General features: G+C 41.4%; 1 protein-coding gene across 2 annotated transcripts in view; it reads left to right on the plus strand.

The window, feature by feature from the left end:
- Window positions 1-12,507, plus strand: part of LOC129830805 (collagen alpha-1(XVI) chain-like) — a 142,646-nt gene that overhangs the window by 65,424 nt on the left and 64,715 nt on the right. For both annotated transcript variants that reach the window (XM_055893547.1, XM_055893548.1), the window contains exons 16-22: window positions 6,622-6,666; window positions 6,863-6,958; window positions 8,043-8,081; window positions 8,268-8,312; window positions 10,193-10,228; window positions 11,000-11,113; window positions 11,364-11,399. In XM_055893547.1, coding sequence (XP_055749522.1) covers window positions 6,622-6,666; window positions 6,863-6,958; window positions 8,043-8,081; window positions 8,268-8,312; window positions 10,193-10,228; window positions 11,000-11,113; window positions 11,364-11,399 — 411 coding nt within the window. The remainder of the gene's footprint in view (window positions 1-6,621; window positions 6,667-6,862; window positions 6,959-8,042; window positions 8,082-8,267; window positions 8,313-10,192; window positions 10,229-10,999; window positions 11,114-11,363; window positions 11,400-12,507) is intronic.

Here is a 12,507-nt window from a genome sequence, read left to right on the forward strand (position 1 = left end):
TTATCACATTAACGTTAAATTGAGCAATACATTTACGTTAATGTGCAGCACAGTTTTTTTATATAACCCTTAAAACTGCTACTACTACTACTATACTACTGCTGCTACTACTACTAATACTACTACTGCTGCTACTACTAGTGCTACTACTATTACTACTACTACTACTACTATACTACTGCTGCTACTACTACTAATACTACTACTGCTGCTACTGCTACTACTACTCCTCCTACTACTACTACTACTATTACTACTACTGCTACTACTACTACTGCTACTGCTACTGCTACTACTACTACTACTACTACTGCTACTACTACTGCTGCTACTGCTACTACTACTGCTACTGCTACTACTACTACTACTACTGCTTCTACTGCTACTACTACTAACACTACTACTGCTACTGCTGCTACTGCTACTACTACTACTACTACTGCTTCTACTACTGCTGCTACTGCTACTACTACTGCTACTGCTACTACTACTGCTGCTACTGTTACTACTACTGCTACTACTACTACTACTGCTACTACTACTACTGCTACTGCTACTACTACTGCTACTGCTACTACTACTACTACTACTACTACTGATGCTACTGCTACTACTACTGATGCTACTGATGCTACTACTACTATTACTACTACTGCTTCTACTGCTACTACTACTGCTACTAATGCACTATTTCTAATACTAATGGCACAGCCAGAAGAGGACTGGCCACCCCTCATAGCCTGGTTCCTCTCTAGGTTTCTTCCTAGGTTCTTGCCTTTCTAGGGAGTTTTTCCTAGCCACCGTGCTTCTACACCTGCATTGCTTGCTGTCTGGGGTTTTAGGCTGGGTTTCTGTACAGCACTTTGAGATATCAGCTGATGTAAGAAGGGCATTATGAATACATTCCATTTGATTTGATACTAATGCTACTACTACTTCTACTAATGCTACTACTACTAATACTACTACTAATGCTACTACTACTAATGCTACTGTTGTTACTACTACTACTACTGCTTCTGCTGCTGCTACTACTACTATTACTACTAATTATGCTACTGCTACTATTACTACTGCTACTACTACTACTACTGCTAGTACTACTGCTGGTACTACTGCTACTGCTAATTGTACTTCTGCTACTACTACTGCTACTGCTACTACTGCTACTACTACTGCTACTACTAAATCTACTACTGCTACTGCTACTATTACTACTGCTACTACTACTACTACTGCTAGTACTACTGCTGGTACTACTGCTACTGCTAATTGTACTTCTGCTACTACTACTGCTACTACTAAATCTACTACTGCTACTGCAAATAATACTACTACTGCTACTACTACTAATACTACTACTACTTATATTACTACTATTACTGCTACTACTGCTACTCCTGCTGCTACCAATACTACTACTACTACTACTGCTACTACTGCTTCAACTACTACTACATCTTCTACTACTACTGCTACTATTACTGCTACTTCTACTTCTGCTACTACTGCTGCTACTGCAACTACTTCTGCTACTACTACTGCTGCTGCTACTTCTGCTAATACTACTGCTGCTACTACTGCTAATTCTGCTACTACTACTACTACAACTACTACTGCTGCTGCTACTACTACTACTGCTGATACTTCTACTACTATTACTACTAATGCTGATACTGCTACTACTACTACTACTACTGCTACTACTACTAATACTGCTAGAACTACTGTTGGTGCTACTGTTACTGCTAATTCTACTTCTGCTACTACTACTACTACTGCAACTACTATTGCTACTGCAAACACTACTGCTACTGCTACTGCCAATACAACTGCTACTACTGCTGCTGCTACTGCTAATACTACTGCTACTACTACTACTGCTACTTCTTCTAATACTACTACTACTTATTTTACTACTATTACTGCTACTACTGCTACTTCTACTTATGCTACTACTACTACTACTAAATCAAATCAAATCAAGTTTATTTTATATAGCCCTTCGTACATCAGCTAATATCTCGAAGTGCTGTACAGAAACCCAGCCTAAAACCCCAAACAGCAAGCAATGCAGGTGTAGAAGCACGGTGGCTAGGAAAAACTCCCTAGAAAGGCCAAAACCTAGGAAGAAACCTAGAGAGGAACCAGGCTATGAGGGGTGGCCAGTCCTCTTCTGGCTGTGCCGGGTGGAGATTATAACAGAACATGGCCAAGATGTTCAAAATGTTCATAAGTGACAAGCATGGTCAAATAGTAATCAGGAATAAATGTCAGTTGGCTTTTCATAGCCGATCATTAAGAGTTGAAAACAGCAGGTCTGGGACAGGTAGGGGTTCCATAACCGCGGGCAGAACAGTTGAAACTGGAATAGCAGCAAGGCCAGGTGGACTGGGGACAGCAAGGAGTCATCATGCCCGGTAGTCCTGACGTTCGATTACTACTACTACTGCTACTACTACTACTGCTACTACTACTACTACTACTGATATTACTGCTACTGTAACAGTATAACTTTAGACGTCCCCTCGCCCCGACACGGGCGCGAACCAGGGACCTTCTGCACACATCAACAACTGACACCCACGAAGCATCGTTACCCATCGCTCCACAAAAGCCGCGGCCCTTGCAGAGCAAGGGGCAACACTACTTAAGTCTCAGAGCAAGTGACGTAACTGATTGAAATGCTACTAGCGCGTACCCGCTAACTAGCTAGCCATTTTACATCCGTTACACTCACCCCCCTTTCGACCTCCTCCTTTTCCGCAGCAACCAGTGATCCGGGTCAACAGCATCAATGTAACAGTATAACTTTTACGGCGTCCCCTCGCCCCGACACGGGCGCGAACCAGGGACCCTCTGCACACATCAACAACGGTCGCCCACGAAGCACAGTCGTTACCCATCGCTCCACAAAAGCCGCGGCCCTTGCAGAGCAAGGGGCAACACTACTTAAGTCTCAGAGCAAGTGACGTAACTGATTGAAATGCTACTAGCGCGTACCCGCTAACTAGCTAGCCATTTCACATCCGTTACACTACTACTACTACTACTACTGCTACTTCTTCTAATACTACTACTACTTATTTTACTACTATAACTGCTACTACTGCTACTTCTACTTATGCTACTACTACTACTACTACTGCTGCTACTGCTACTACTTCTGCTAATTCTACGGCCACAACTACTGCTACTTCTGCTAGTACTACTACTGCTGCTTCTACTGCTACTACTACTACTACTACTGCTCCTGCTACTACTACTGCTACTACTGCTGCTTCTACTAATGCTACTGCTACTACTACTAATACTGCTAGTACTACTGCTGGTGCTACTGCTACTGCTAATTGTACTTCTGCTACTACTACTGCAACTACTACTGCAACTACTAAATCTGCTACTGCAAATACTACTGCTACTGCTAATACTACTACTACTACTAATACCACTACTACTTCTATTACTACTATTACTGCTACTACTGATACTACTGCTTCAACTACTACTACTTCTGCTACGACTGCTACTACTACTACTGCTACTACTATTGCTGCTACTGTTACTACTTCTGAAACTACTGATGCTGCTGCTACTACTACTACTGCTACTTCTACTACTACTACTACTACTACTGCTACTACTACTAATACTGCTAGAACTACTGTTGGTGCTACTGTTACTGCTAATTCTACTTCTGCTACTACTACTACTACTGCAACTACTATTGCTACTGCAAACACTACTGCTACTGCTACTGCTAATACAACTGCTACTACTGCTGCTGCTACTGCTAATACCACTGCTAATACTACTACTGCTACTTCTTCTAATACTACTACTACTTATTTTACTACTATTACTGCTACTACTGCTACTTCTACTTATGCTACTACTACTACTACTAAATCAAATCAAATCAAGTTTATTTTATATAGCCCTTCGTACATCAGCTAATATCTCGAAGTGCTGTACAGAAACCCAGCCTAAAACCCCAAACAGCAAGCAATGCAGGTGTAGAAGCACGGTGGCTAGGAAAAACTCCCTAGAAAGGCCAAAACCTAGGAAGAAACCTAGAGAGGAACCAGGCTATGAGGGGTGGCCAGTCCTCTTCTGGCTGTGCCGGGTGGAGATTATAACAGAACATGGCCAAGATGTTCAAAATGTTCATAAGTGACAAGCATGGTCAAATAGTAATCAGGAATAAATGTCAGTTGGCTTTTCATAGCCGATCATTAAGAGTTGAAAACAGCAGGTCTGGGACAGGTAGGGGTTCCATAACCGCGGGCAGAACAGTTGAAACTGGAATAGCAGCAAGGCCAGGTGGACTGGGGACAGCAAGGAGTCATCATGCCCGGTAGTCCTGACGTTCGATTACTACTACTACTGCTACTACTACTACTGCTACTACTACTACTACTACTACTATTACTGCTACTGTAACAGTATAACTTTAGACGTCCCCTCGCCCCGACACGGGCGCGAACCAGGGACCTTCTGCACACATCAACAACTGACACCCACGAAGCATCGTTACCCATCGCTCCACAAAAGCCGCGGCCCTTGCAGAGCAAGGGGCAAACCTACTTAAGTCTCAGAGCAAGTGACGTAACTGATTGAAATGCTACTAGCGCGTACCCGCTAACTAGCTAGCCATTTCACATCCGTTACACTCACCCCCCTTTCGACCTCCTCCTTTTCCGCAGCAACCAGTGATCCGGGTCAACAGCATCAATGTAACAGTATAACTTTTACGCCGTCCCCTCGCCCCGACACGGGGCGCGAACCAGGGACCCTCTGCACACATCAACAACGGTCGCCCACGAAGCATCGTTACCCATCGCTCCACAAAGGCCATGGCCCTTGCAGAGCAAGGGGCAACACTACTTAAGTCTCAGAGCAAGTGACGTAACTGATTGAAATGCTACTAGCGCGTACCCGCTAACTAGCTAGCCATTTCACATCCGTTACACTCACCCCCCTTTCAACCTCCTCCTTTTCCGCAGCAACCAGTGATCCGGGTCAACAGCATCAATGTAACAGTATAACTTTTACGGCGTCCCCTCGCCCCGACACGGGCGCGAACCAGGGACCCTCTGCACACATCAACAACGGTCGCCCACGAAGCACAGTCGTTACCCATCGCTCCACAAAAGCCGCGGCCCTTGCAGAGCAAGGGGCAACACTACTTAAGTCTCAGAGCAAGTGACGTAACTGATTGAAATGCTACTAGCGCGTACCCGCTAACTAGCTAGCCATTTCACATCCGTTACACTACTACTACTACTACTATTGCTAATTCTTCTAATACTACTATTACTTATTTTTTCTACTATTACTGCTACTACTGCTACTTCTACTTATGCTACTGCTCCTGCTACTACTACTGCTACTACTACTGCTGCTGCTGCTGCTTCTACTAATGCTACTGCTACTGCTACTACTACTAATACTGCAAAGTACTACTGCTGGTGCTACTGCTACTGCTAATTGTACTTCTGCTACTACTACTGCAACTACTAAACCTGCTACTGCAAATACTACTGCTACTGCTAATACTACTGCTACTACTACTAATACCACTACTACTTCTATTACTACTATTACTGCTACTACTGATACTACTGCTGATACCAATACTACTACTACTACTACTGCTGCTGCTTCACCTACTACTACTTCTGCTACGACTACTGCTACTACTACTGCTGCTACTGTTACTACTTCTGATACTACTGATGCTGCTACTACTACTACTGCTACTTCTACTACTACTACTACTACTACTACTACTACTACTACTGCTGCTGCTTCTGCTATTGCAACCTCTATATCTGCTTTTGCTAATACTGCTACTACTGCTGCTGCTACTGCTACTACTACTACTACTACTGCTACTTCTGCTACCTCTGCATTTTTTTGCTTTGCTACTACTGCTACTACTACTACTGCTACTACTACAGTTATCAGCAAACGTATTTCATTAAAAAAAATTCTAGTGGGGCCTTATAGGTTTTTTCTTCAGCAAAATGGCCACAATAAGGGGTTGTTTTGGTCAGTGTCCATCATTTTCAGTTTTTTGTCCCATCTCTAGTTCATGTGTTTGATGCCATTCCTTGTGCTCTGTTCTGGAAATTATTAGGAGCCGTCCTCCTCTCAGCAGCCTCCACTGGTGTTTGTGTGTGTGCTCTCTCAGGTTAAGATATCCTGTAGGCAGAGGTGTTCATACTGTTTTTATTAGAGCTGAGTGATATCTACAACCAGGTGGAGGATGGGGAGGCAGACATTCCACAATCAAATCAAATCACATTGTATATTTCACATGCGCCGAATACAACAGGTGTAGACCTTACAGTGAAATGCTTACTTACAAGCCCTTAACCAACCATGCTTGAAGAAAAATAAGTGTTAAGTAAAAAATGGATGAGTAAAAAATAGAAAATAAAATTAATAAATAATTAAATAGCAGCAGTAAAATGACAATATCTGTTGGAATTGAAAGAAATCGATACAGGGATCGATACAGTTCTACACCAAATAATGCTACAAAACAGGTGACCCAGTCTTCTTCTGGCCACGTCGCACACTGATGATGTCACTATGTTTTGTGTGTGTCTACAGGGTCGAGCTGGATCCATCTGTGTGGTGGGACCCAAGGGACAGAAGGTGAGAGCTACAATTTTCTTAATGTAGCACTATTTAAATACAGTATGGATACTTCCATTGTGTGTACACTGTACTTTCCTATCTACATGTACTGTAAACACATGGTGTTAGTGACACTCGAAATCCAACTTTCATTTTCTGTTTCATGTCAATTTGAACTATTTGAATTTTAACCTTTAGTAACTTGTTTTCCCAGGGTACCTCTGGAAAAGTGGGGCCCGAGGGACTAGCAGGAGAACCGGGAAACCCCGGACTTCCAGGATTTCCAGGAATTGGAAAACCAGGCCTACCAGTGAGTAGTGTCTGCCCTTGAATTCTGTCCCATCTATCTGTGCCATCCTCTGGTCAGGAGTCAGAGTGCTGTTTTAATATGTCTCCTGCCTCCCAGCTGTCTGATGCTTTATGCACTGGGCAGGGTGGGGCTGGGTTTGGCAGGCAAAGGCCGGCTATATGGATGCAGCTTTTGTGCCAAGAAGAATCTTAGAGCAGACACTGTGTGTTACCTTTGACTAGAGCCTAAAAGCATCTGAAAGGTGAAATCGACAATCAAAACTTCACTTCAAATTCTTTAATACCATGATGTACACAGGAGAACACACACAGGGATTATAATGACAGACTCTTATAAACCCCTAGGTATAGGAGGAGGTCCTAGAGAGTTCCTCCTTTGATTGTCAAATAAGACTGCTACTTGATTGGTTAATATAGAACGGTGGGTAGGCCGTATGCAAAATATAAATGACATTTGTACATAGACAGGAGAAGATTAATCATGTCTGGAAAATGTATTATAGAAACAAAGCAATCTTGCAGCTGTCTGACTATAGGCAGGTTAAACCATGGGATTTGTCGAATAAAATGAAAATACGTTTGTAGCTGCTTGATAAGCCTGGTTGCCTCCTCAGCCTGGTTATTAGTTGGTTGTCATAGGTCATAGGCATTAGTTACACAATTAATTTAGGTCACTGACAATTATGGTTCAGCTTAAGAAAGCCTGTTTTCTGTCTGTCTGCCCGTTTGTCCTTGAATCTCTTGGTGAGCTGTGAATGAGTGCCTCACTCAGTGGCTTGTGTTTCTGAGAGAGAGAGAAAATCCTCTGCATTAGTTATTAGTAACTTTCCCAACAATATCACTCTGTATGCAGAAGGGATTATGATATTAAGACAAATGTATAGATATAGAAAATGTATAAATCCACCTCTAACACATCTTAGTGCAGACACAGTGTGTTACCCTTGACTGAAACCAAGAATCTTCGAGAGCAGACCCTGTGTGCATCTGTTCTTGTTTGGCTCTGGTAGACAGAGAAAGTGAGAGACAGTTAGAGAGGGGGATAGTTGCTCAGCTCTCTTTTTTGTGTTTTGTTTTGTTCCTAGGGCACCCCAGGAGGACCACCTGGATCGAATGGAGAAAAGGTAAAAAATATCTGCGGTATTATTTTAAATGCAATTAAATTCTCCCTCGAAACTTTGAAGGCTGCAGTATATAAAGTATGCAGACTACATTGTTTGATAATAACACATCCCACAACAATGTACATTTCTGGAATGTTACCACTTTTGTTATGGTTACTATGTCTTGTTCCTCTCTTCCTGTCCCAGGGGGATTCTGGGACACCAGGGAAAGATGGAGAGCCAGGAGATCCTGTGAGTACAGGATGCGTTCAGATAACTGTTTTGTTTTTAGTCAGTTAGTCTGTTAGTCTCGTTAGTCCATTAGTCATGCTAGCCCTTTAGCCATTTTATCCAGTCAGTCATGTTAGTCATGTTAGTCATGTTAGTCATGTTAGTCATGTTAGTCATGTTAGTCATGTTAGTCATTTAGTCATGTTAGTCATTTAGTCATGATAGTCATTTAGTCATGTTAGTCAATTAGTCATGTTAGTCATTTAGTCATGTTAGTCATGTTAGTCATGTTAGTCATGTTAGTCATGTTAGTCATGTTAGTCATGTTAGTCATGTTAGTCAGTTAGTCATGTTAGTCATTTAGTCATTTAGTCATGTTAGTCATTTAGTCATGTTAGTCATTTAGTCATGATAGTCATTTAGCCATTTTATCCAGTTAGTCATGTTAGTCAGTTAGTCATGTTAGTCATTTAGTCTCGTTAGTCATTTAGTCATGTTAGTCAGTTAGTCATGTTAGTCATTTAGTCATGTTAGTCAGTTAGTCATGTTAGTCATTTAGCCATGATAGTCCATTAGTCATGTTAGTCATTAAGTCATGTTAGTCCATTAGTCATGTTAGTCATTTAGTCTCGTTAGTCCATTAGTCATGTTAGTCATTTAGTCATTTTAGTCTCGTTAGTCCATTAGTCATGTTAGCCAGTTAGTCATGTTAGCCAGTCAGTCATGTTAGTCATTTAGTCATGTTAGTCATTTAGTCATGTTAGTCATTTAGCCATGATAGTCATTTAGCCATGTTAGTCATTTAGCCATGATAGTCATTTAGTCATGTTAGTCATTTAGTCATGTTAGTCAGTTAGTCATGTTAGTCATTTAGCCATGTTAGTCATTTAGTCATGTTAGTCATGTTAGTCAATTAGTCATGTTAGTCATTTAGTCATGTTAGTCATGTTAGTCCTTTAGCCATTTTATCCAGTCAGTCATGTTAGTCATTTAGTCATGTTAGTCATTTAGTCATGTTAGTCATTTAGTCATGTTAGTCATTTAGTCATGTTAGTCATTTAGCCATGTTAGTCATTTAGCCATGATAGTCATTTAGTCATGTTAGTCAATTAGTCATGTTAGTCATTTAGTCATGTTAGTCATTTAGGCATGATAGTCAGTCAGTTATGTTAGTCCTTTAGCCATTTTATCCAGTTAGTCATGTTATTAATTTAGCCACGTTAGTCATTTAGCCATGTTAGTCATTTAGCTATGTTATTAATTTAGCCATGTTAGTCATTTAGCTATGTTAGTCATTTAGCCATGTTAGTCATTTAGCTATGTTAGTCATTTAGTCATGTTAGTCATTTAGTCATGTTAGTCATTTAGTCATGTTAGTCCTTTAGCTATTTTATCCAGTTAGTCATGTTATTAATTTAGCCATGTTAGTCATTTAGCTATGTTAGTCATTTAGCTATGTTAGTCATTTAGGCATGTTAGTCATTTAGTCATGTTAGTCATTTAGTCATGTTAGTCCTTTAGCCATGATAGTCATGTTAGTCATTTAGCCATGATAGTCAGTTAGTCATGTTAGTCATTTAGTCATGTTAGTCATTTAGCTATGTTAGTCATTTAGCCATTTTATCCAGTTAGTCATGTTATTAATTTAGCCATGTTAGTCATTTAGCTATGTTAGTCATTTAGTTAGTTGGTCATGTTAGTCATGATAGTCCGTTAGTCATGTCAATCAGATAGGCATGTTAGTCAGCTAGTCATGTTATTCAGCTAGTCATGTTAGTCAGTTAGTAATGTTAGTCACGTTAGTTTGTTAGTTGTGTTAGTCCATCAGTCATGTTAGTCAGCGTGTAATTTGAAACCTCATCATCATGCTCTACTATAATGTATTGCTGTTGTGTTTTCAGGGTCCTAGGGGTCCTGGTGGCGGTAAAGGAGATAAGGTGACTTAACCCTCAGTGTCCCGGCTTGAATTATCTTGATTTTCTCTCGAAATATCTCTATATAATTGACTTGTCGGTGTGTGTATCTATACTTCTCTAGATATGTGGGTTTGTGTTTCTACATCTGTGAATGTTGGTGTTTCTACATCTGTGAATTTTGATGTTTCTACATCTGTGACTGTTTGTTTTTCTACATCTGTGAACGTTTGTGTTTCTATACCTGTGACTATTTGTGTTTCCATATCTGTGACTTTTTGTGTTTCTACATCTGTGAATGTTGGTGTTTATACATCTGTGAATGTTGGTGTTTCTACATCTGTGACTGTTTGTTTTTCTACATCTGTGAACGTTTGTGTTTCTACATCTGTGAATGTTTGTGTTTCTATACCTGTGACTATTTGTGTTTCCATATCTGTGACTTTTTGTGTTTCTACATCTGTGACTTTTTGTGTTTCTACATCTGTGAATGTTGGTGTTTCTACATCTGTGACTGTTTGTTTTTCTACATCTGTGAACGTTTGTGTTTCTACATCTGTGAATGTTTGTGTTTATATACCTGTGACTATTTGTGTTTCCATATCTGTGACTTTTTGTGTTTCTACATCTTTGGATTTGTGACTGCATTTGTGGGTTTGTGTTCCTACATCTGTGGGTTTGTGTGTCTACATCTGTGGGTTTGTGTCTCTACATCTGTGGGTTTGTGTCTCTACATCTGTGGGTTTGTGTCAGTACATCTCTGACTCTCTTTTACTCTGTGTGTCTGTCTCACAGGGTGACCCGTGTGAGTTGTGTCCCGTCCTGTCTGAAGACCTGGGCAACACTGTAGCCCTCCAGGGGAAGACGGGGCCCAAAGGAGAGCCTGGCATAGGAGACCCTGGCCTCCCGGTGAGACATATAGCACCCCTAACTCTTAACCGTTGACCCTTTAAAGGTGCACTCTGCAAGATGTGCATATAGCGATTTATGTTTAATATAGTCATCAAGGAATTCAGAAATGATCATTTAAAGCTAGAAATATTTATTATCTCATCTTCTCTTCTTCTCCTCTTCTCTCCTCCCACCTTCTCTCCTCCCTCGATCTCTCCTTCCTCCTTCTCTCCTCCCTCCTTCTCATCTCCTGTTTTCTATTCATCAGGGTCTTCAAGGATCAGATGGGAAGGCGGGAGAGAAGGTACAGAGTTCCTTTATATCTCATGTTTCATTCATGTGCTTTGAGAATGGGATTACGTACAGCCTCTAACTCAACTGTGCACACACACGCACACACACTCATATACTGTAGGTGCATACACACCAGTATACCAAGGGAGGCAGTTAGCCTAGCTGTTCAGAGCAGTGGGCCAGTAACCAAAAGGTTGCTGGTTTGAATCCCGAACCGACTAGGTGAAAGGTGTTCTGGATAAGAATGTCTGCTAAATTACTAAAATGGAAATGTACACACACGCATATGTACAGTGCCATCGGCACATTACAGCCTTACTCTAAAATTGATTAAATTGTTTTTTCCTCATCAATCTACCCCATAATGACAAAGCAAAAACAGATTTATAGAAATGTTTGCTAATTTGCTAAAAATAAAAAAGGGAAATATCACATTTACATAAGTATTCAAATCTTTTACTCAGTACATTGTTGACACCCATCTGACAGAGATTACATCATCGAGTCTTCTTGGGTATGATGCTACAAGCTTGGCACACCTGTATTTGGGGAGTTTCTCCCATTCTTCTCTGCAGATCCTCTCAAGTTCTATCAGGTTGGATGGGGAGCGTTGCTGCACAGATATTTTTAAGTGTCTCCAAAGATGTTCGATCGGGTTCAAGTCCGGGTTCTGGCCGGGCCGCTCAAGGACATTCAGAGACTTTTCCCGAAGCCACCCCTGCGTTGTCTTGACTGTGTGCTTAGGGTCGTTGTCCTGTTTGAAAGGGGAACCTTCGCCCCAGTCTGAGGCCCTGAGCGCTCTGGAGCAGGATTTCATCTTGGATCTCTCTGTACTTTCCTCCATTAATCTTTGCCTCGATCCTGACTAGTTTACCAGTCCCTGCCGCTGAAAAACATCTCCACAGCAAGAACCTGCCACCACCATGCTTCACCATAGGGATTTTGCCAGGTTTCCTCCAGACTTGACACTTGGCATTCAGGCCAAAGAATTCAATGCTGGTTTCATCAGACCAGAGAGTCTTGTTTCTCATGGTCTGAGAGTCTTTTTTGGGCTGTCATGTGCCTTTTCCTGAGGACTGGCTTCCGTCTGGCCACTCTACCATAATGGCCTGATTGGT

The sequence above is a fragment of the Salvelinus fontinalis genome, chromosome 32, assembly GCF_029448725.1.
Source record: "Salvelinus fontinalis isolate EN_2023a chromosome 32, ASM2944872v1, whole genome shotgun sequence".
NCBI classification, from domain to species: Eukaryota; Metazoa; Chordata; class Actinopteri; order Salmoniformes; family Salmonidae; genus Salvelinus; species Salvelinus fontinalis.